General features: G+C 43.6%; 1 protein-coding gene across 1 annotated transcript; it reads right to left on the bottom strand.

Annotated features, from left to right (window-relative positions):
* Positions 1–760: 760 nt before the first annotated feature.
* Positions 761–26222, bottom strand: LOC119779588. Its single transcript, XM_038279261.1, has 3 exons — positions 26156–26222; positions 20701–20799; positions 761–4464 (listed from the first exon to the last, which is right to left on the bottom strand). Exons 1-3 carry the CDS (start codon positions 26190–26192, stop codon positions 761–763), a joined length of 3840 nt encoding a protein of 1279 aa, XP_038135189.1. The 5' UTR covers positions 26193–26222.

The raw sequence follows: 26222 nt of genomic DNA, 5'->3' as shown, positions 1-26222 counted from the left end.
GAGATTAAAAAGTTTGGGAAACTTTAGAATAATGAAAGTATTTCAAGACAGAATCTCATGTTCTGCTTTTAATTAATAAAAAATGTATATATTTTTATAGGTCCATGGTTTTACTTAGCAAAATAATTCCACCTTCTATGTTGAGGTTTTAAATATCAGTCCTTAAAGACAAGAAGACAAATGCTTTTAATCATTGAAAACTTTATTATTGTAGCACAGCATCTAATACAAATTAAATTCTGATATCCTCTTAAGGTTTCTCACAAAAAGGGCATTTTACTTGAATTTCATTGCCGATGTTAATTTCCTTTTAATTAAAACTACAAAAAAAAAACGTTCAGAATAACAGGAAACTACCAACTTAATTAAATCAGATGTCAGGTTGAAGGTTTAGGAAAAGATGGACCTAAAATTATTTCGGCAAAGCAGTTAAAACAAGCACACCCATCTGCAGGTGCTGGCAGTGTTACCATGTTGATTTAAATTTCACCATTAAGAAATATATGATATCATTAGTGAATATATTTTAAAATAACTGTTGAAATTTTAGAAATAGAATTGTATCTAAAATATTTAGATTTTTATATATCAGGAATTGCTGGTCAGAAAGAATCAATAATTATCTGTGTTCATTCAATAACATCAGAGTCAAAATCAACACTAAATACCAAAAACGTGAGAAAAATTTTGCTTCAAATGATTGTATCAATCTTTTCTGCTAAAAATTGTTCCAGCATATCCAGACCTGTCGACATTATCTTCAATATCCAAAGAAATTTGCCACTTTCTTTAAAAAGCCTTTTCCTTCCTTTCTCTTCTGTCTCTCAGCAGAAAGTTGCTCGTCTGTTTTTGTTAATTGGTCTCGTTGAGACACTTTGGACATGAGTTTGGCCTTCTCCTTCATTCCCTCCAGAGACTTGATTCTGGCCTTGTAGCCCGGTTTGGCCTCTGCTTCCTCTCCTTTGATCATCATGTCGATGTAATCTGGAGCAGCCAGAGGATTCGGCCTGAGAGAAATCTCTTGAAGACGAGTGATGCAATTGGCTGACTGATCAATGAGGGAAATCATTAGGTCTTGAAGGTGAGCAATCTCTTCCTCTTGCCTCTCAATCAGTTGCTCAGTAGTCAGCTTTTGTTTTGCAGCTTTTTCATACTTGCTTTTCAGTTCTGGTACTGTCTTCTTCTCCTTTGTTTGGACATAATCCCACCTGTATGTTTGATTTGAATGCACATTCCAAATGCATTTTCCAGGACATACGGTGCACATCCCTGTTTGATCCATTGCTGCACAGCCCTGCTTCTTGTTGTCGTTTGCTATCATACATGGGTAGTGGCAAGTTATGTTACACCTCTGACAGTTGGTGATGTACGCTCCCTTCTCAGTGATTGGTATTTGGATTGGCTTAATAACATCCACTTCAATCTCAAAGTTTTCATTTGAAGTTATGATGGCTTCATGCTCCTTGATCTTTTCTTTGGTTGTTTTTATTTCTTCAAGTTTGGCTAATCCAGCTTTGACTTGTGGCTGCAAACCTTCAATGACTGTCTCAAGTTGCTTTCGCTGTTTTAAAACTTCCTTGGTCATCAACAGGCTTTTAGATGTCATTTTGCCCAAAGATGTGAAGAACTTCTCCATGCTTCTGATTCCCATTTTCCAAAACATTTCATCAAAGCTCTCCCCCTCTTCATCAGAATCCTCATCAACAGTACTGTCCCCTTGCTGTTTATTCTGTGCAAACAGTGCAGAGTTGTTGAACTTGAAATGAACTGGAAATCCCAAATCATTTTTGGGACATGGAACTCCAGAGACATTTATCGCTTCAAGAACTGGTGGCTGCTTCCCATCTGCAAATGTGACCAGCATGATAATGTTCTCTGCCACATCTTTACCGAAGATTGAGAGAACTGAGTCAAACACGTACTTCTGTATTGCTGTCAGACGCCCCAGAGAGGCCTGAGTAACAAAGCACACGGCATCAATCTCTGTGACTCCGTCAGCAGAGGTAAAAATCCTTCGGATCTGCTCTGTAATCTCTTGATCTCGTTCTACTCCCCTGGTATCTCCAAAGCCTGGTGTATCGATAACAGTGAGAGAATAAGGGATTTGGAACCCATCCTGGTGGTTGATTTGATACACAGAGACCTCAGAGGTCTGACTGTGAGCTTGAGACCTTGATGAATCTTCCTTGATAAGTTTAAATCTGAAGCTGTCTTTCCACTCGACTCCAACAATGTAGTTGATCATTCCATTGATGAGAGTGGACTTTCCTGCTCCAGTTGCTCCTAGGAGCATGATTGTACGGTTGGGTCTTAGACTTTCTTTACCCAACAGGTACCTTCGGCAGCCATCTATGTCCAAGTCGTCCTCTTTCAGAGGGAGTTCATAGACTGATCCCGGTCTTGAGTTTGTTCTCTTACTGATATCTTTTAGATGTTCAGCCAGTCGTGCAAATTCTCGCCTCGTTGTATGAATTTGAACAATCTTGCTTCCCTTGCTTCTGCCGGCCCCACCACAATCACATAAGACCCTGACTGCATACTGTGTTTCTGACTGAAGACCTGAAATTATGACTTTTTCACCTCTTGATCTTGTTTTGCTCCAACTGAGGTTTTCTACCTTTCCCTTATCGGCAGTGCTTGCATATTCCACAATGTAACTCAGTATCTGGACATCTGGACCGAGCTCAGCAGGTTCCTCCCAACTAACCGATAGCTCAGATGAGTTTGGTTCACATTGAGGTTCTCCAGGAGGACTGCAGGGTAAAGTTTTAATTGGATAATTAAGGATATTGGCCGGTCCAACACCTGCTGAGGTAATTGCTCTGCATTTGAACTCATACTCTGTGTTTGGCTTCAGGTTGTTCACTGTGAGTTGTGCAGATTTTGGTTCAGTCTTTTGTTTCCATTCATCTTGTCCTCTGACACGGTACTCAACAGAGTAGGAGGTGATGTTCTCTGCTCCATGTAAGGGAGGAGAAATGTTCAAAGTCACACTGTTGTGGTTTATGTCAGCTTCTGTCACAGTTTCCGGCTTGGACGGTGGCTCAAAGTTCTTACTGACAGGGGAGCCATCTTTATAAAGGTAAATGGTTGAACCTTCATGTTTCTCATCTGCTAAAGCTACTGTTAGGAATGTTGTGCCTTTGGTCTCGCTGTTGGCCTCTGCAAAATCACTGAAGAGTTTTACATTTGTTCTCATCTCATCGGCCACATTGTTAGAGAGATACCATTGATCCTTCTCAACGTCATTCGTGTGTGAATCATCTGTCTGATTTCTGCTTTTGAGGTAGTTCTGCAAAGCGGAGAGGTATGGTTCATCTCTTTCCAGAGAGGTGAAGACGAAGCACACAGCATGCTCTGCAGTGAGAAGTTCCTCATCAAGGGTATTTCGAGACGGGATGATTTTGGTGTTTTTCATCATCTTGGTGAAAGATTTCAGGATGTTTATTTCTCTCTCTTTGCAGTCCATCCACTCGTTGAGGGTTTTGCTATTGAAAGGTGAGGAAGCCTTCTTCTTCAAGATCTCTGCAAGCTCAGACTCTTCTTCTCCTCCTCCTCGGATTGATGGAAGCTTCTTTGCTAATGTTTGCTGAAATCCAAGCCTGAACTCAGAGCACAAACTTTTAAAACTTTTAAGTTTTCTGTTAATCTGTGGAAACTGCTGTGCTGTATTGTTTTTCATGGTATCGTTGCACCTTATTTCCAGCTCACTGAACTCCTCAAGGACACTTTGTACTTCTTGAACTAATCCTACACTTATTTCCCGGACAAGTTTAGCCGCAGAAGAATCTAAGTTTGTCAGAGGTAACATCCAGACCTTGATTGGTACTGCATTTTCTCCATTGGCTCCCAGCAGCTTAGGAAGGTTTTGATAGATTTCTACTGCATCCTGAAAGGTTGTTGGAGTTTTCTCGAGGAGGAAATCCCCATGAAATTTGCAAGAGAATTTCTTTATTTTTTCAGAGTCCTTATCTTCCAGGTGTAAGGAACCTTTACCTTCAATTGATAGGCACGGAATCTTCTCAATCAAAACTTTCAAGTTGCCCCGAATGTCTTGGTGACTTTCTGTCTCAGATTTTTCTTGGTCAAAGACAAAAAATGCTTGAGCTCCATAAAGAATGCCTGTAACCACATGTGTTGCTATTCTGTTCTCAAACACATATGGGTGCTTCACGTTGCCTCTTCCTAGATGATTCATTGACAATTCTTCAAACTTTGTAGAAGCTTTGTACTTCAGTGTTACTCTGGCTTGATTTTTGGATGTCACCTGATCATTCAGGTATTTGGCAGATCCTTCGACTTTAACTAGTCCTCCTAAAAAACTTGCTTTTAAAGATGCTTCAACGTCCAGGGCTGAAGATTTGTCCTCAATTGATTCAGATGCAACTATTTCAAAGCAACTGTTTGGTTTGGGGGTTTCTCTTTTGTCTTTTTCCAGGTCATCAGGGTTCCACAGTGTTAATCCTGTAGAAACAGAGAGGATGCATTAATATTTAGGGTATATGAGAGGCAATTTAATGGAAGTTTCCACTAATTAGTGCTAGACACTGGAATCAAAGTTTTTCCTTGGCCTATTTTGTGTGATAAATGTTTGTTTAAATAGGAGTAATGATAGAGAAATCCAGTACCATTCACTATGCTGTTTAGGGGGACAGAAAGCATACGCCTCCCCTACCTACTCTAGACAAGGGTGAAGGGAAGGTCATGAGAAATAATGAGTTCAAAAAACCTCCTTCATCCTATGGCTAAAATGTATGCCCTTCTCGGGTGAACGAGAAATTGTTATTTGAAATGTTTATTTAAGTAAATTTATGTCCTTTGATGAACTAAAGTGTTTCTGTTGGAAAGATTCAATGTTCATGTGTGTGTGTGGTGTGGATTATTTTTAAATGTAGGGGTGTGTTGCTGAAAGCCTCAGAATCGCACTCAGAGCTGTGTTCAGCAGCCATTCTCCTCTGCAGAGTAAAATAAAACCTTTTCATCCTTGAATATCATCTCTCAGTGCTCATTTTTACTCCACAACACCCTTCCGCTAATCCGCTTGTAGAAAGTTATTTTTAGTTGAGTGCTTTGGCAATGCTGTTAACTTTAAAAAATGCTTAGCAAACTTATTTTTCCCTAAACTAATCTTATATATTATAAATTATTAAGGTTTTTGATTATCATTCACTGCAATGGACAGGCGACCTGCCCAGGGTGTACCCCGCCTCTCGCCCTTTGACTGCTGGAGTACAATGAGGGACTTAAATGGCAGCAACTGTAGTTTTGTGTGGTACTGTAAAACATTGACATCAGCTGAAATTCAATACAGTGTTTGGGTACAAATCACCATGACAGGTTTTCAGCACAGAGATGAAACTGCAGACTGAGAACTATATCAAAAGCTCCATTTCCACTCCCGAAAACAATCTGTGCCGAGTTCGGACCAGCTTGGATCAGTTAAACGTGCCGAGCTTGGTTCCTTACGATCGTTTACACATCACGCTAGCACGGTTCCTCGCCTCCTAGTGATGATCTATGGTATTACTCCTCTCTAGGATTGTCTAGGATAATCTAGATACCTGAGGTCTGTTTCGTTTAATTTCTTGTGTCATATTCAGCTGATTTTGTTAGTGCTTTTGGATTTACTCTTGTTTATATGCTGCCATCCATCGGTCATCAGAATATCTTTAAGCTCTGGAAAGCAATTCACTGATGTGCATAATGCTACATTTAAGCAGCAAAGGCAGCTTGTTCACATGCAAAGTCTATGGTTGACACGCATCAAGGTGCATAAAAAGGTCCTGCAGCATCTAGAGCAGCAAGAGTAGCACATCTTGATGCACCTGAGCAGCCAAAACAGCGCCTCATGAGCTTCTGAGGAACTTCAGAAGGAGCAGCTGCTGGAGTTGGAAAAGTTCAACTTTAGCTGCTGGACGCTGCATCATCCAATCAGAGAAGCTGATCTGGGAGCTGGCAGGGAGTCAGACACAGCACTGCTGATGCAGAGCGCTATGATCACTCCTCTGAAACAGTTTATTAACGCTTAAATTCACTTATAATTTAGTGGCAAATAAAAAATAAGCAAATAAAACAAGCATAATAAAATTGACAAATGTGAGGGAAAAAAACACACACACCACTCACAAAAAATGAAATAAATAAGTCAACAAACACTTGCATCAAGGCAACCAAGTCAGATTATGTAAATAATACTGAAATAAAAAAATAAATAAAAATAATAATAAAAAAAAATATCGAGGCTGATGATTATTGTCAGTTCAGTCTTTACCTGGGAAAATTCAGACATCAGTGTTTGTCTGAAATTGTCCATTTTAGAGTCCAGTTTGTCATAAATGTCCTGTCTCAAACTTTGAAGTGCCTTGGGAAAAACCGTTTTGCTGAGTGGTGCAGCTCCAGATTTGATCACGCTCTTCCCTCCAACTGCACAAGTGTCCAGCATCAGCCCTTACCTTTTAGTGCCTGCTGGTATCACTTTAGAGCCGGTCCCCCCTTGGGAAGGGTTTCTCTTTGGGCAAGGTTTAGCTCCCATTGTAATGATGATGGCACACCATCAAAACCACGTACAAAAAAACCCCACAAAAATGTTCAGCCGATTCAGCAGTCGGTTTTACTTGCATAAAAAAAGTTTTAAGTTGCTTCAAATAAATGTTTTGTCACTATTTGGCAAAGCTCTAGGAAACACGTCTTCACCCCATGGTTTCCAACAGCCCCCCCCCCCCCCCCCACACACACACACACTTAAAAATAGATTCAAACTACTTTTGACCCACTGATCTAGTGGGTAATATAGCAAAGCCGCTCTCTGGCATTGAACGCAGGAGCAGTAGAAGCATCAGACGAATCTGGACACGCTGTACTGATCGTGCTTCAGGAGCGTCACGGATGCTCAAGACGTGGGTCTGAACGTAATGAGTACAAGCATCATAAAGAGAAGCAGCAGGCGCTTTGTTGCTGCTCAATTCGTGTTTGGTGTGAACGTAGCATTACTGGGAACTACTGGAAGCTGTCTGCTCATGCACTCTTTGTTATCTGAGAACCGAGCCAGAACTTATAAATATGCCCTACTAATGAACTAGTACCAGTTTAGCGCGGTCTGGTTCAGTTCTCCGTGCCATTTACACTCAACAGTTACCTTGGTTACTGTGCTCGGAATGATCTTGGCACGGTCTCAAAAGGAGAATGGAGAAAGTTTTAACCAGGCTCTCACTGGGAATAGTATATATCTGGAACATGGATTAAACTGGAGTGACAATGATACAGAAATCAGACCGATTAACGGCCAGGCTTGGCTTCAAGCAGGTGGGGTCACTCACATATGGGGAAAGGGTACCCTGGTGACCCTGGCCTATTCAGTCCCCACCCCCATATTTCCTATTTGCTTGGGTGGACTGTCGTGCTCATTACATCATCAATGGGCCACCAAGCTGCAAAGGACAGGCAAATCCCACATGGTGGATGACAGAACAACACTTGGTTGATTTCCTCAAGCATTTCTTGGAACATGCCAAGTGCTCAAAGGAGAAGCCCTGCTTACTCCCTCTGGATAACCAATGCTTATAACTATCTATTAATGGGCTGAAGTTTTTAGTGACTATTTGCCTTCTAATTAGAAAGTTGGAAAATGTTTTAATCCTTGGATATTTTAATAATATTTAGCAGTGAGACTTTTAACAATGTATGAGACTTTTCATTTTGAACAACATGTCTCTGACTCACCCATCAAAAGGGTCTTATTTTAGACCTTGTTAGATCTAATCTGGTGAGTCATAAAGCAACGTGTCCTTGGATTAATGATGGTGTTTGTGATATGAAGAGACAGAGCTTTTGAGGTCCATAGGTTGTACCTGAGGGAACTTAGGTCGTCTTTAGATGAAATTATAAAAAAGGCCAGATCTGACTACTTCCGCCAGCTGATTACCCTGAATAGGAAAAAACCTCAAGTGTTGTGTAATACCATCAAATCTATTGTATGTCCTGCTGTTCCCCTTACAACTGTTTGACTTTCTAAGCTTTTTTTTATTGATAAAATCTAGGAAATTAAAGATCAACTTCCAATGCTCTCATTGTGCACCCCTGGTGCTGTTGAGCATGCACCCCACGGCCAATGTCTTAGCTCAGCTAACCAGAATGGAGCCTTCTTTATGAGCATCGGATGTTCTGACCTGTAAGCTTTTTGTAAAAACATTTGATGTCCCTGGATTACCAATCTGATCAATCTTTCACTTTCCACTGGTGTTTTTCCCAGTTCTCTTAAACAAGCCATTGTGGAACCACTTCTCAAAAAACCTAATCTGGACCCTACTGATTTAAAAATCTGCAGGCCCATTTTAAAACTTCAGTTTTTATCTGAAGATGTGGAGAAGGTGGGATCTGATCAATTGGTACCCTTCCTGGAAAAATAAAAATATTTTGACACTTTTCAGTCTGGCCTCCGCTGCCAGGACTCCTGTCTTTGTGTTTGTGTTTCTGTGTTTGTCTCCCTTCCTCCACCAGGAGGCGCCTGGTTCTGGTCCGCCTCCTCACACACCTGCTGATGGTTACCTCGTTAAACGCAGTGTTCTTCAGCTGCTACCTGCCACTACCTCGACGCCAGAGTGTTTGCCTGTTTTGGGTACTCTAGCCAAGCTGAGTTTTGCTGAGTCAAACTGAGTTTTTGTCAACCTGAGTTTAACTTTGTTTTTGTCTTTGCCTCTCGGCAGGAAGTCATCCTGCAAACTGGATTTCTCGGACCTTCTCTCCCTGGAAGGATCAACTGAGCTTCAAACTGAGCTGAGGTTCAAACAGGAGGTTTGGATCCCCTTTCCCCAAGAGATCGTTTGAGCTTCACACTGAGAAAGGGATTATTCTCCACTACGACCCGTTCAAGTACCGCAGGAAATCTGAGTGGCAGTCAGCTTCTCCGTTCTCCGACTAAAAACCGCATTCTGGGTAAACCCTGTTCTGCCCTCCACCGAATCAGACAAACACTGGAACCACGGCACACAGACAGGAGTCAAGAATTCAACAACTTCTCTGGAAACGTGAGTCGGCAACCAAATCCTCTTCTCCAAGTTCCTGAGCCAATTTCCCCACTGAGCCTGAACTAACCGCTGTGTCTTCATCTCACTTTACAGTTCCGGTTGAGCAGCGTTCAGAGCAACACTTCTCCCTCTGTTTAACCTCTTCAATAAAACCCGTTAAACCTTTCCCCTGGTCTCTCTGTTCGCGTTTTCTGCATTTGGGTCTGAACTTTGTAACATCATGACATCCGCAAGCATCACTCCACAGAAACCACCCTGCTTAAAGTATCCAGTGATATTATGCTGTCTGCAGACTCTGGAAAATGCTGTTTTCTTGTTTTGTTAGATCTCTCACCAGCATTTGACACGGTCAACCACAACATTTTTTTCACAAGATTGTGTGACCTTAGCATGGTTCTGCTCTTACTTATCAGGGAGGGGTTTTAAGTTTTTCAGTTTTTACAGTATGTCCTTCCTTTGGGAAAAATCCTTCACAGATTTCATTAATGTTTCCTACCATCTGTTTGCTGAAGATATCCAGCTTTACTGCTCTTTTAAGTCCTAAGACATACAGAAGTTAAGCTCTATGAATTGTTGCACATGTTAAACAATGGCTCCCTGCAGCTTAACTCAGCTAAAACAGAGGTGCTGGTGATTTCCCCTAATGACCCTGTTCCAGGTATCCAGTGTCCTGGTGACTTGAGTTTTTCAGCTACACCAAGCCTTAGAAACCTAGACCTGAACCTAAACCCGCTCATGGTCCTTGGTACTTGTTATAGGACCAGAACCTGCTCATGGTCCTCCGTGCTCGTTACAGGACATGAACCCGCTCATGGATCCTCGTACTAGTTATGGGACCTGAACCTGTTCATGGTCCCTTGTTCTTGTCACATGACCAGAACCCACTCATGGTCAATTGTTCTTATCACGGGACCAGAACCCACTCACGGTCCCTTGTTCTTGTCACGGGACCAGAACCCGGTCATGGTTTCTTGTACTCGTTGTTGGATCTGAACCTGCTCATCGTCCCTCGTACTCATTACAGGACCAGAACCTGCTCATGGATCCTCGTACTAGTTATGGGACCTGAACCTGTTCATGGTCCCTTGTTCTCATCACGGGACCAGAACCTGCTCATGGTCCCCCGTGCTCGTTACAGGACGTGAACCCGCTCATGGATCCTCGTACTAGTTATGGGACCTGAACCTGTTCATGGTCCCTTGTTCTCATCACGGGACCAGAACCTGCTCATGGTCCCCCGTGCTCGTTACAGGACGTGAACCCGCTCATGGATCCTCGTACTAGTTATGGGACCTGAACCTGTTCATGGTCCCTTGTTCTCATCACGGGACCAGAACCCGCTCATGGTCCCTCATACTTGTTACAGGACATGAACCCGCTCATGGATCCTCGTACTAGTTATGGGACCTGAACCTGTTCATGGTCCCTTGTTCTCATCACGGGACCAGAACCCGCTCATGGTCCCTCATACTTGTTACAGGACATGAACCCGCTCATGGATCCTCGTACTAGTTATGGGACCTGAACCTGTTCATGGTCCCTTGTTCTCATCACGGGACCAGAACCTGCTCATGGTCCCTTGTTCTCATCACGGGACCAAAACACCCTCATGGTCCCTTGTTCTTGTCACATGACCAGAACTCACTCATGGTCAATTGTTCTCATCACGGGACCAGAACCCACTCATGGTCCCTTGTTCTCATCACGGGACCAAAACACCCTCATGGTCCCTTGTTCTTATCACGGGACCAGAACCCACTCACGGTCCCTTGTTCTTGTCACGGGACCAGAACCCGGTCATGGTCCCTTGTACTCGTTGTTGGATCTGAACCTGCTCATGGTCCCTCGTACTCCTTACAGGACCAGAACCTGCTCATCGTCCCTCGTACTCATTACAGGACCAGAACCTGCTCATCGTCCCTCGTACTCATTACAGGACATGAACCCGCTCATGGATCCTCGTACTAGTTATGGGACCTGAACCTGTTCATGGTCCCTTGTTCTCATCACGGGACCAGAACCTGCTCATCGTCCCTCGTACTTGTTACGGGACCAGAAACTGCTTATGGACCCTCATACTCATTACAGGACATGAACCCGCTCATGGATCCTCGTACTAGTTATGGGACCTGAACCTGTTCATGGTCCCTTGTTCTTGTCACATGACCAGAACTCACTCATGGTCAATTGTTCTCATCACGGGACCAGAACCCACTCATGGTCCCTTGTTCTTATCACGGGACCAAAACACCCTCATGGTCCGTTGTTCTTGTCACGGGACCAGAACCCACTCATGGTCCCTTGTTCTCATCACGGGACCAAAACACCCTCATGGTCCCTTGTTCTTATCACGGGACCAGAACCCACTCACGGTCCCTTGTTCTTGTCACGGGACCAGAACCCGGTCATGGTCCCTTGTACTGGTTGTTGGATCTGAACCTGCTCATGGTCCCTCGTACTCCTTACAGGACCAGAACCTGCTCATCGTCCCTCGTACTCATTACAGGACCAGAACCTGCTCATCGTCCCTCGTACTCATTACAGGACATGAACCCGCTCATGGATCCTCGTACTAGTTATGGGACCTGAACCTGTTCATGGTCCCTTGTTCTCATCACGGGACCAGAACCTGCTCATCGTCCCTCGTACTCCTTACAGGACCTGAACCTGCTCATGGTCCCTCGTACTCATTACAGGACATGAAAACGCTCATGGTCCCTCGTACTCGTTATGGGACCAGAACCAGAACCCGCTCATGGTCCCTTGTACTTGTTACGGGACCAGAACCCGCTCATGGTCCCTCGTACTCATTACCGGACCAGAACCCGCTCATGGTCCCTCGGACTCGTTACGGGACCAGAACTCTCTCATGGTCCCTCATGCTTGTTACGGGACCTGAACCCACTCATGGTCCCTCGTACTAGTTATGGGACCTGAACCTGTTCATGGTCCCTTGTTCTCATCACGGGACCAGAACCTGCTCATCGTCCCTCGTACTCATTACAGGACGTGAACCCACTCATGGTCCCTCGTACTAGTTATGGGACCTGAACCTGTTCATGGTCCCTTGTTCTTGTCACATGACCAGAACTCACTCATGGTCCCTCGTACTCCTTACGGGTTCTGAACCATCTCATGGTCCCTCATGCTCGTTATGGGACCAGAACTCGCTCATGGGCCCTCGTACTTGTTACGGGACCAGAACCAGCTCATGGTCCCTCATACTCGTTACGGGACCAGAACCCACTCATGGTCCCTCGTGCTCGTTACGGGACCAGAACCCGCTCATGGTCCCTCGTACTCCTTACGGGTCCTGAACCATCTCATGGTCCCTCATGCTCGTTACGGGACCAGAACTCGCTCATGGGCCCTCGTACTTGTTACGGGACCAGAACCAGCTCATGGTCCCTCATACTCGTTACGGGACCAGAACCCACTCATGGTCCCTCGTGCTCGTTACGGGACCAGAACCCACTCATAGTCCCTCATAATCGTTACAGGACCAGAACCCGCCCATTGTCCCTCACACTCGTTACAGGACCAGAACCCACTCATGGTCCCTCATGCTCATTACGGGACCAGAACCCGCTCATGGTCCCTCGTGCTCGTTACGGGACCAGAACCCACTCATAGTCCCTCATAATCGTTACAGGACCAGAACCCGCCCATTGTCCCTGGTGCTCGTTACAGGACCAGAACCCACTCATGGTCCCTGGTGCTCGTTACAGGACCATAACCCACTCATGGTCCCTCATACTGGTTACAGGACCAGAACCCACTCATGGTCCCTCATGCTCATTACGGGACCAGAACCCGCTCATGGTCCCTCGTGCTCGTTACGGGACCAGAACCCACTCATAGTCCCTCATAATCGTTACAGGACCAGAACCCGCCCATTGTCCCTGGTGCTCGTTACAGGACCAGAACCCACTCATGGTCCCTGGTGCTCGTTACAGGACCAGAACCCACTCATGGTCCCTGGTGCTCGTTACAGGACCAGAACCCACTCATGGTCCCTGGTGCTCGTTACAGGACCAGAACCCACTCATGGTCCCCGGTGCTCGTTACAGGACCATAACCCGCTCATGGTCCCTCATACTGGTTACAGGACCAGAACCCAGACCATAACCTGCTCATGGTCCCTCGTGCTCGTTACAGGACCAGAACCCACTCATGGTCCCTCGTGCTCGTTACAGGACCAGAACCCACTCATGGTCCCTCGTGCTCGTTACAGGACCAGAACCCACTCATGGTCCCTGGTGCTCGTTACAGGACCAGAACCCACTCATGGTCCCTGGTGCTCGTTACAGGACCATAACCCGCTCATGGTCCCTCATACTGGTTACAGGACCAGAACCCAGACCATAACCTGCTCATGGTCCCTCGTGCTCGTTACAGGACCAGAAACCAGACCATAACCCACTCATAGTCCCTCATAATCGTTACAGGACCAGAACCCGCCCATTGTCCCTCACACTCGTTACAGGACCATAACCCACTCATGGTCCCTCATACTGGTTACAGGACCAGAACCCACTCATGGTCCCTCATGCTCATTACGGGACCAGAACCCGCTCATGGTCCCTCGTGCTCGTTACGGGACCAGAACCCACTCATAGTCCCTCATAATCGTTACGGGACCAGAACCCGCTCATGGTCCCTGGTGCTCGTTACAGGACCATAACCCGCTCATGGTCCCTCATACTGGTTACAGGACCAGAACCCACTCATGGTCCCTCATGCTCATTACGGGACCAGAACCCGCTCATGGTCCCTCGTGCTCGTTACGGGACCAGAACCCACTCATAGTCCCTCATAATCGTTACGGGACCAGAACCCGCTCATGGTCCCTCGTGCTCGTTACGGGACCAGAACCCACTCATAGTCCCTCATAATCGTTACAGGACCAGAACCCACTCATGGTCCCTGGTGCTCGTTACAGGACCAGAACCCACTCATGGTCCCTGGTGCTCGTTACAGGACCAGAACCCACTCATGGTCCCTGGTGCTCGTTACAGGACCATAACCCGCTCATGGTCCCTCATACTGGTTACAGGACCAGAACCCAGACCATAACCTGCTCATGGTCCCTCGTGCTCGTTACAGGACCAGAAACCAGACCATAACCCACTCATAGTCCCTCATAATCGTTACGGGACCAGAACCCGCTCATGGTCCCTCGTGCTCGTTACGGGACCAGAACCCACTCATAGTCCCTCATAATCGTTACAGGACCAGAACCCACTCATGGTCCCTGGTGCTCGTTACAGGACCAGAACCCACTCATGGTCCCTGGTGCTCGTTACAGGACCAGAACCCACTCATGGTCCCTGGTGCTCGTTACAGGACCATAACCCGCTCATGGTCCCTCATACTGGTTACAGGACCAGAACCCAGACCATAACCTGCTCATGGTCCCTCGTGCTCGTTACAGGACCAGAAACCAGACCATAACCCACTCATAGTCCCTCATAATCGTTACAGGACCAGAACCTGCTCATGGTCCCTTGTACTTGTTACAGGATCAGATGCTCCTTTCATACGGTTGCACTCAATGAGGCGGTCTTGAATGATCTCCTGCTTTCCTTGCACTTACTTGATTCTGTTGATGTTTTTAAGAGCGAAACTAAAAACCTATTAGGTTAAGAAAGCATTTTAATTCTAGTAGGTTTAAGGCTGTTTTATGACCATGTCTTTCTTAACTGTCACTGTACTTTATTTGTATTGTAATTTTGTGAAGCACTTTGTGACCTCTATGTCTTTGCAAGGTGCTATAGAAATAAACATTACTTAAGGATGTCCATCAATGCACTTGGCACCAGGACACTTTAGGCCAGAGGTCGATGATCAACTTGTTCAGTTTTATCTTCCAACCTTGGAAGCTGCATGTCTCAGAAACTCAGGTGAAGAGAGGGCAGCGCTGTCCATCGATCCCCCCCTCGTGTTGAACTTGATGCTCTGAAAGAGGAGGAAGCCAGACCTACTCAGCAGGCCCAAGCGAGTAGTGAGGGTCTGCTGGGAATATCTGATTCCTGGGGAGGTTGGGGACATGCAGTATGAATGTGCAATGTTATCTGCCTCCATTAGCTGTGGCTGTGATGTCAGCCTGTAGTGGCAGTAACTCTGCATTGGCAGACCGCAGTCGTGGTGCATATGAAGAGGCACTGGAGGGTATGTTCCAAGTACAGGGCAATCCCAATTCTCAGCCTCCCCGGTAAGGCCTAAGCCACGGTGCTGGAGAGGAGAGTCTGGCTGGTGGTCGAACCTCAGTTTCAGGAGGAGCAGTGTGGTTTTTGTCCTGCCCATGAAACAGTGAACCAGCTCTACATTCTCTGCAGGGTGCTCGAGGGTTTATGGGAGTTTTCCTAACAGGTCTACTGGTCTGAGTCGTAGACCTGGAGTAGACATCCGAGCTGGTCCCTCATGGTGCTTTACGGGGAGTGTTTAAGGAATATGGAGTCGAGGGCCCTGTAGTAAGGGCCATCCAATCTCTGTACAAGCAGAGCCGGAGTTTGATCCGCATTGCCAGCATTAAGTCAGACCTCTTCCTGGAACATCTTGGACTCTGACAGGGACGCCTTTTGTCAGTGTTCATTACATTTATGGACCAGATTTCTAGGTGCAGCCATGGATCTGAGGGGATCTGATGCAAGGACCAGTGGCAGGGGCAGAGCTATCATCAGGGGCTTAGACCACTAAATATTTCATTATAATATAAAGTGCTGTTGTCATTTTTCTCTCTCTCTGTGGTACCATAAAAAGATCAACCAGAACCACATAAAAAATATAATTCTTTCAAGCACTGCAAACATGCCTGGCAACAGGGCAGGACAGATGGGTCAGTTGTCCCAGGCCCAGGACAGAGGGACGCCCTAAATTGACACTGACCATTAAAAATACAGGCAGAAGTAATGTTTCAAGAAAATGTTTGTGATAAAAAAATGTAATATTAGAGTAAATAAACATATAAATAGATCTGCTTTAGGTATATGTGATATGTTTTCTTTAAATAAGAGGCCATTGGAACTCCGCCCACCTGATCATAAAACTGCCTTTTGAAAAAGGACCTGATGTCCATGGCTGGAAAATATCTCAAATAAATGTACACCTTTCTTAATTAAGCAAGATGAAAATTATAGGGTAAGGGTTTTAAAAATAATAGGATTAAAACTAGAATATATTACTATAACCCTAAAAACCTCCAAGTTGGATACATTCTGACCCCCTCACTGCAATTGATTCAGTACATTTTTAATAAAAAAAAAAGTTACAATTAAGGAAAACTAGAAAAAAAAATAAACACCAGTTTGGATTATTTCAGGAGATATTTTAAAGTGAGAGATGTGGAGTTATTTTTCTCTTTTTATTAAATTTAAAAGGCTTCATGGTGGTGCACTGGGTAGCACTGCAGAATGTTCCGGGTTCAATTCCTGGCCCGGGGTATTTCTGCATTGAGTTTGCATGTTATCCCTGAGCATGGTGGTTTCACTTCGGGTACTCCGGCTTCCTCCAACAGTTCAAAACATGACTGTTTGGTTAATTGGCTTCTCTAAATTGTCCTTAGGTGTGAGTGTTTGTGTGAATGGTTGTTTGTCTCTGCTTTGCCCGATGGACTGGCGACCTGTCCAGGGTGGACCCCACCTCTCTGTCCAGGGACAGGGACCCCAAATCTCAGCTGGAGAAAGATACAAGCACCCCTGTAACTGTGACAAGGACTAATAATGAAAAAGTTATTCGATGGATAAAATTTTAGAAAAAGGGGGAAAATTATTTTGACAGTAAAATCTAATTGGTTAAAACAATTTTAGTTAGATTAAACAATATAATGATCAGATCTGACCAAGTCACTGGTTTCAGTTGTATTGTTAGTATTCAGTAGTATTGTTTCTAAAAAGAGGTTGTTTTGAAAGGCACGTCTGCTTTAAGACATTGTCTTTCAATTCAAGCGTTCAACCTGGATGCGGCTTTTGTAACTTGCTATGCTACTTAACCAGTATTAAGGCCAATGTGACCAGTTTGAACTGGTTTGCCATTTTACCAGTATAGATTGGGTAAAAACACAGCCAAATTAGATTGGTTAGTTTAACAGAAAGATTGGTTGGATACAACTTCCATCCTGATTAAAACCAAAAAACGTGGAAAAACTCTCATTTTTGGATAAAAATGACCTTTCATTTTGCTCATCACTGCTCAGCATGCACAAACATTTTCACTGTCTGCTTGAGCTTATTTCACTAAAATGACAGAAAAACAGTAAACTTGAAAATATTCTTCTTCTTCTTCTTTTACACACAAAAAAAACCTTAGAAAAGATTTGATCATCTTATCATTAACAATTTGATAATGTAAAAGTTGGCGCCTGTGTGTAAAAGATGGCGCCTGTGTGTTGGCTCTAGGGGTGTAAATCACATCCATCATGGCGATTCGATTCAGTATCGATTTCCTGACCCAACGATTCGATTATTTTCGATACTCAAGAATACACCACGATTCGATTCGATTAATCGATTAATCGATTAATCGGTTATTATTATTTTTTTATTATTATTTTTTTTACACCTTACAGGCTAAACAAAGTTTCAAGTTTGAAATAAATCAATGAAAGCTGTAATATCATTATGCATTTTCTTTAGAAACAACAACAAATAACAGAAGTAGAAAAGTTGCATCAAAAAATACTGCAAAAATCCTGCACAATATCAGTGTAATGAGTTCAATGCAATACCTCGGCTCCAGAGAAACTGTCCAACATATTTTTTTAGAATGTAATAAATATACTCAGGAAAGAGAGATGTTCCGTAGAGAGTTAGACAGGAATAAAAATAAACTACATATAAGGGAATTGTTTCAAAGGTCATCTGGGGATGTAGTTTTTGGTAGTATTTTTAATTTTCTAAGAAGAACGGGTATTTTAGGGAGAATATACCGTAATAGTTTGTCTGGTCCATACTCCATTCTGGAAGGTGGCGGTAATGCACCTATAAGGTGTTTGCCAACCGCCATTAAAATAAAGAAGAAGAAGAAGGCTCCAGAGTGTTGCGTCACCGCCCCTTGAGAGACGCTCCGCTGCTCCTCTCCCAGATTGTAGCTGACCGCAAACAGCGCCGCAGACAGAAGGCCGGCTTGTTTTGTTTTTATGACCGAAATTGCAGAAAACAACTCGTGAAGTTTGACCCGCTAGAAGAGCGAGGTGCGCGAGAACGCTGGGAGCCTTTTTCCAGCTGAATCTCCGCTCTTTTTGCCCTCATGTCCCTTCGTCGTCGGACTAAACTTGCCCCCACTTCCTCATCGCCTCGGCCGTATCTAGACCCACAGCGTGTAGCACAGACCACGCTTCAATACTGAGCATAATTTAAAAATGTCTGTGTGAAGCTTGCTGCAACAAACTGCTGTAAGAGTATAACCAGGAAGAAAGGTAGGAGGGCAAAATAGGTTTAGCGCCACCGCAGCACGGGAGGAGAATTACGCCCAGGAGCAAATGGATAAAAATAGACCGGAGGAAAAAAAAACATTAATCGATTATCTTGCAGACGTGTCGATGCATCGGATCGTCGGCTTTTGGATCGATGCATCGATACAAAACGATTATTATTTACACCCCTAGTGGGCTCGCCTCTGCCTGTCTCTCCGCTGGTCGATCTTTCTCACTGGTTTCAGTAATCTACGCCGTTCTGTTTTTCTTAGTACCCAATGGATGTGCCAGCGCTAATTGGACTTATGATCGCAGCTCTCTTTTTGGCATCAAAACGGCTATGGAATGCCGCTGCGGTGGCTGGGACAGCTACAAACGAACGTTTCCTCCACCGGTTGTGTTCCCGCCCTCTTGCCCTGAATACCTGCTCTTGTTGCAAGTCCCAGGTAATTCCAAGAAAAGGTCACGGAGGAGAGGCTGCAGATCTGGTGTCCAGCTAAAGATCAAACATGCTACACGAACTACCGGCTCTTCTCACTCTGCCCGACGCTACCGCTGGTTACGACCGGTCCCTCTCCAGGAGGACGCCATTGGAACGTTGCCGCCCCACAAAATAAAAAGTTTGTAGTCTTTATCATCAAGTCTGAACATTGAAACTTCCTATGCCTGCGTATAGAAAATTGACCCCAGCGCCTTAGTAGTGGCTTTATTGGAACTTTAATTGGATGTTTGGCCTGGCAAACAATCACCACTACAGTAACTTCAGCAAATTAAAGGATAAACTGCTTAGCTGCATCTGTTAATGGAAGAGACCATTGGAGGCCATTTTGTCTTTCCGACTGGAGGTATATCAGAGCAGAGGGAATTGTGATTTTCAGGAGGAGAACCATGTCAGTGTAGCTAGGTTCACCTGGTGTTAATGTTCTCTTGAGCCATGTTAAACCTTTGAGTAGTGATGGTGAGATGAAGCCTCCTGAGGCATCGAACCGTTTGAACAAATTGCTTCAACGATCCCCACAGTTCATGAAGCCTCTTGAATATGTCACCACCTACTGGTGGAGTGCAGAACTACAGTTTGTAATAAAATGTCTTTGTTTGTTTTTTATAGTTTTTCCCCTTTTAAAGTTCCTTTGAAATTGTTAATGATTGCTGTTAATAATAGAATATTTTGTCATTTGTTTTCCTTTGAAGTGTAAAATGTCCTAAAAGAGAACAATCATTTAAGGTGCTTGTTTTTCTCGCATTTTAGTGAAATAAACGGAAGCAGACAGTGAAAGTGTTTCTGAAAATTGGGCAATGATGAGAAACGTGAAAGGTGTTGGTCATTTTTATTCAAACAACAGTTTTTGGTTTTAATCAGGTTATATAGTTATAGGCAGGTCTTGAACCATCAACCTCAATAGTGGAAGTCAGTGTCTTACAGCTGATGCCACTAACAATAATACACATAACTACTTATCCCTAAAGTTACAACTGTGTCCAGTGGTTTGCTCAGATTTTGATCATACATTGTTTTATCCCTCAAAAATAGTTTTAACCAACTAGATTGGTTGTTTTTCCAACCAATCTATTCTTAGAATCTATGCAAACTATGTCCAGCTGACAGCAGCTCTCCTACAAACTACCACAGAGTGAGGATGTTTAAAGCCTGTTGAAGTTCTTGTGCTTTCTGAACTACTTCCTGAAGTGATAACATGGTATCACGGTAGCGAGGCATCGGACGTCATCAATTTTGGCCCCTCCCCTAAATAAATCACGCCTCAACACGCGCTTCGGGGAAAAGCCCCCTCCATTACTCGACACAGGCCTCGAAGCCTCGGCTCATCTCATGACAACCTTTGAGGTGTTTATGGGGAATTTATTTATTCACCTTTTTGGATGTAAAGAAAACAGCTGCTACACTGGTCATCTGCCTTCTTCAGACACTTTGGCCAGTCTATCTCCCAAACAGGTAGTTTAAAAATGTGTTTATTCCAGAAAATCATAAAGGATGAACAATATAGAGGTGGAATATCACAACTATTTCTTTTTACGTTGTGAGTTCAGTTGTACATGTTTCATCACGATTTGAGATAAATACGGATAAAAAAAGAGTTTATCTGATCTATTATTTTACCATCTGTTGTTTTTTGGCATCTTTTAATAATACTATTCTTTTAGGAATATTGTTTGATTTATTTTGTTTTTTTATGTAAAATTACAAAAATGAATCAAGTCTGAATCAGAAAGAAGAACATGAAGAAAATAAAATGTAGAAATCCTTACCAGGAATGACTGTGTCCTCTCTGCAGTCGTACAGCATCCCAAGGCTGAATGGTCGGCCAAGAGTCGCCACCTCGATCACCTTAGACTCCATCTTGTTTTCTAAATCATAAAAAAAAAGAATTTACAGGGCAAAATTTCTGAAGTGTTTGCAAATTCTAAGGATAATCTTACGAAATGTTGCTCCAAACTCTATGATATTTATACAGTTATTGAAGCGCTGAGGGCGGGCAGAACCAGAGCCATGAACCATTTTCTATTTTATTGATGGCAGTGGTCTAGGCTACATTATTGTAGTGGGTAAACTGTGCTTAGAAATAAGCACGCCAGTAAGTCCAATGTAATTGACCTTTTTTTTTTTTTTAAGCATATTTAACATTGCTTCATTTCTCTGTTGCTAACATTTGAATCAATGAACAACACACTGTACTACAGTCGGCTTTGTATTAAAAGACGTAGAATCTATAAAACAGTACAACAAAACATGCTTAAGTATCAAGTACTACATGTAAGTACAGAAGTACTATGCAGGTTAAAACTGCGTCTATAAAATGTTCCAGACATGTTTGTTTTGAGGCTCCTTATGTTTCACTTGTCTTCTTGTTTCTGTTGCAGAGCGCTGGTTTCTTAACCATGATGTCACAAACTTCTAGGTTCAAGAAGATTAACAGGAGGCCCATTTATACTGATCATCATGAGATGACTTATATTTGACAACAGAGAAGATCTTTTATCTGTACAGATATTGTTCATTAAGCTGAACCCTCTTTCACTCTCAGCTGTGCTGCATGAAATGGTTTGCATGCAAGTGATCAGTGGTTTAAGGTTTTCAGGCTCCCTGCTCGATCCTTTCTTTGCCTTGCAGCTATATTTGCTGTGATTAGTGGGAATAAAGTAGTTTTAATATGTTTTTAAGTGAGAAAATACACCTGAAAACTTCATAAGTGCAGTCAGTTCATCTAGATTACCATCCGGCCTTGCAATATGTTGGGATCCTCAGGCTTGCCCACCAGAGGGCGCTGAGGATCCTCTTCTGCTCTTTGTTACTTTCTTTTAGGACTGGAGTTACTGTTGGGATCTGGAGATTACCCTCTGTCTCCAGCAGAGTGCGCCGTGGGTCTCCTAGGGCTGGAGTCTTCCTGCACACCTGTTGCTAATCCACCCATGAGGAGACCTCCCCTTTATAAGCTCCTGCCAGACCTTGCTTCTACGCCGCAGTGTTGATCTTAGTTGGTTAGCTTCCTGAGCCTCTGTTAAAGATTGAATCTTAGTTGTCTCCAGTGTGAGATCAGATTCTAATCTCTCCTTCGTCTGTGCCTCACTGGAACCCTGTCTCTGGTCTGAAGCTCAGGAAGAGCTGCCTCACAGGGAACCTGTCGCTAGCCTGAAGCTCTAGGTGAGCCTAACCTGCTGATCTGCCCTGGTGAGCCAACCTGAAGGTTCCTATGTGGAATCAGCCTGAGGAATCCTATGTGGATATTCCCTGTTGTTCTCTGCAGTGAGCTGGAAGCTCAGATTTTGGTCTGCCATGCTAAGCCTGAAGCTAGACGCTTAGCTTCTCATAAACTCTACTAACCAACAGCCTCCGGTCCCAGTCAAGACTTCAGTGAAACATTCTCAGAACTTGTTTATTCTCTCGTGTTCAGAACTTTAAATAAACATTTGGACTTTTTCCCTGCCTCCTCCGTGTGTGTTCTGCATAAGGGCTTGCTCCTTTGATCCATCATGACACAATATTATTTCTGTTGGAGCCGCTCAGACCCCCCATACTGGCGGTGCGCTGTCAGTAGGAATCACATTTAACAGCAGCCTATGGCCCGGTCGCCCCCTCGCCATAGGCGGATCTACTGGGGTGGCATAGGGTGGCAGATGCCCCCCTAAATGACAGCCTTGCCACCCCTGCTGCCACCCCAGTTGGCGGTAGGGGTGGCGGGGCTTATAAATTAAGGATAATTTGAAAATTACGACCGCTAATTTCCAATGTCGGACTGCAGTGAATGCAGCACGAGATGACAGAGAGCGACTGAGACTGATTGTTTTGAAAAGCGAGCGGGGCAAAGCGAGGGAGCCAGGGGTCATGGGGAGAGGAGAAACGGAATGAAACAGGTAAAAACTGATTAACTATCTATCGAGAAATGAAATCATAATAAAAGCACAATGTTGCTAGCATAGCTGCAATGCTGATTTACAGATGATAAAAATCAGGTTGCAGAACGTTATTTCTCTATCTATGATGTTAGTTAGGCCTGACGTTTCAGGCTCATAAAGACATATTTACGGTCAACTATGACAGAAAAGAGACTATCAAGTTTGGTTGAACTCAAATCAAAACGCACAAAGGCATTGGATCTAAATAAAGTTGTGAAGCGTTTTGCTGAACAACATGGAAATCACTGCATTCAGCTGTTATAGTCATGTTAACTTTATGTTCTGCTCTCTGGTGAGCCTTTACAGAGATGTTACATTTTGTTTTGGCACCTGAGAAAATCTGATATTTCCTTTAATAAAACCAAAAGTGTTAAAAGTTAAAAAATGTGATACTGGAGTAAATCCTGCTTAATATGAAGCAGTGTTGTTGTTTCTTTTTTTGTATATATAATATGAAACTATCCAGAAATGACCTGTATGAACCTACTCACAAAATGTTTTGTTCTTTTTCAGATTGGAAGCAAAATGTATTTTTATGTTGCTTCTTTTCAGATTAGTGGAGATTTTGATGTAACATCCAGTACCTGCCTTTTTGTTGATTTGTTGATACAGCAGCTCTATCTACAGCAGATCTACATGCATGAAATGTCCCTTTCATGTTGCCTTAACTGCTGTATGTCAAGTTACTGAGGAACAAATGGGGTAAATGTGTGTTCAGAGTAAACATTACATAGATGTCCAGTACCTTGTTCGGGTGCCTTGACCCATTTATTTCTACTGTGTAGTTCTGCTCACTGTAGTCCAGCTCAGTCCATAGATCTCTGATGGGGAACTTTTTCTTTCTATCGTTTCTTCTTGGTCAAATGCTGCAAAGCTGCCTCTCTGACAGTCAATCTCACACATCTGCGACTCAGCACCTGTGTCTTACCTTAATACCTTTCCTGTGATAATGCCCCTCTAGAAGTAGTGTTATCATTCTTCTATCTCCTATTAAGTGACATCACATTGTACGATGTATTACTAATATGGACTGCTTCACATGAAACACCAAACTGTCATTAAATTAAATATAAAAACAAATGCCATATGTTGCCACCCCTCAAAAATTCCTGCCCCCCTCTCGCCACCTCATAAATATTTTTCTAGATCCGCCCCTGCTCCTTGCGGTTCGCTGCGGCGGCTGGAAGCGGTTTTCATGAACATAATTCAAACTACAGGCAGCAGGATAATAAATATGGGGTTCCATTAGTGCCAAAAATATGTTTATGTGTCTTCTGGTGTGTTTATGTGTCTTCTGGTGTGTCCATGTGTCTACGTAAGGTGTGCATGTAATGGAAGCTGTATATGTAGTGGTTTAAATCTATATGTCAGATTCATATGTTGTGTCTATATGCTGTGAGCATATGTATTGTGTCTACATGAGGGATAACGTGCATTGCATTATTCTTCACTTTATGTTGTTTGACCATGTTGTTGAAGCTGTCAGCATGTGATCTCGTTTTGCTGTTGTTTCCTTTGCTGTTACAGCCTGTCATTCTCCCCTGTCGTCTCCCTCTGCTGTTATACCTGTCGTTGTCCCGTCATAATAATAATAGTAATAATACATTTTATTTAACAGCGCCTTTCTTGACACTCAAGGTCACTTTACAAATAATAAAAAAAAAATAAATAAAAAGAGATGAAAATACAAAATACAGATACATCTCCCTCTGCTGGTACAACCTGGCGTTACAACCTGTCGTTGTCCCCTGCCGTCTTCTGTGTTGTTACAACTTGTTACCGTTATACTTGTCATTGTCCCCGTTAACGGGGCGTTGCATTGCTTTTACAATGGTGGGTTGCTGTTGCTGTCTTGTGCCGTTACCTGGTTCCATTTGCGAGTGGTTGGCTATTTTATCTATATTGTTTTAATCTTTAATGTCACAACAGTAATAACTCCCTTCAAATCTGACTGTTCACATTATTAGCTCTGGTAAACGCCTTAGTTTTTCACTTACTGACCAATGCGGTCATGATAACATAACGTACACACTTCCAGTTTAATGGAGATTTCAAAATAAGAGTCAATGACACAAACGCCTCTGCTGTAAAACTGAGCTTCACTGAGCATTACCATGGACAGGCTGTAACAGCAGAGGAGACGATTGGTTGTACCAGCAGAGGGAGACGGCAGGGGAGAACGACAGGTTTTAACAACAGAGGAGACAACAGGTTGTAACGCCAGGTTGTACCAGCAGAGGGAGATGACGGGAGAACGACAAGTATAACAGCAGAGGGAGACGACAGGGGAGAACGACAGGCTGTAACAACAAAGGAAACAACAGCAAAACGAGATCACATGCTGACAGGTTCAACAGCATGGTCAAACAACATAAAGTGAAGAATAATGCAATGCACATTATCCCTCATGTAGACACAATACTTATGCTCACAGCATATAGACACAACATATGAATCTGACATATAGATTTAAACCACTACATATACAGCTTCCATTACATAAGCACGATACATGGACACCTTACATAGACACATGGACACACCAGAAGACACATGGACACACCAGAAGACACATAAACATATTTTTGGCACTAACGGAACCCCATAAATAAAAGCCAACATATTCTGCCGACAATTTTCAGCATTTTCAGTTAATTTAGGCGTTAATAAACTGTTTCAGAGGAGTGATCATAGCGCTCTGTGTCATCAACGATGTGTCTGTCTCATGGCCAGCTCCCAGATCAGCGTCTCTGATTGGTTTATGCGGCGCGACGAGCAGCAAAAGTTCAATTTTTCCTTCTCAAGCAGCAGCGCATTTGCGGCGCGCTGCACGCGCCTGCTGCTCAAAACGCGCTGCGGGACCTTTTGCTGCGCCTTGACGCGCGTCCGGTGTGAACGCAGCATTATTGGGCACTTTTAAGTGGTTATACGGAAATTCACTAGCTTTTCTAGTGGGCATACGGCATATACCGGCGTATCACATAGACTATACCACTGATTGTTAAAAATAAATAGAACAGAAAAAGGCTGATAAATTCAAAATTAACCAGAACATAGATGAATAGCTATGATCTATAATTATGAATTAATGTGGAAATCCTACCAGACCCATTGACAAAAATAGTCCAGACTGACTACAGAAGAACCAAAAGGTAAAGAGAAGATATTTAAAATGCGTAAAAAATTGAGTTAAAACAGACATAAAGTTTACAGTAGATGCCACTTTTTCTGTAAAAGGTTTTAGATTGAAAACCAGGTTTTTACTGGTTTTTCTGATAAAAATAAAGCCAGGGAAGAAAATGATACTTACTGCAGGAACGTTGCCAGAGCCCTGAGACGCGTTTCATTTTCAGACATTTATTCTCAGAGAGGAAGAC

This window comes from Cyprinodon tularosa, unplaced genomic scaffold (genome assembly GCF_016077235.1).
Source record: "Cyprinodon tularosa strain WSP-4 unplaced genomic scaffold, ASM1607723v1 ctg1499, whole genome shotgun sequence".
Classification (NCBI taxonomy): domain Eukaryota; kingdom Metazoa; phylum Chordata; class Actinopteri; order Cyprinodontiformes; family Cyprinodontidae; genus Cyprinodon; species Cyprinodon tularosa.
This window is presented reverse-complemented; position numbering and strand designations above follow the sequence as displayed.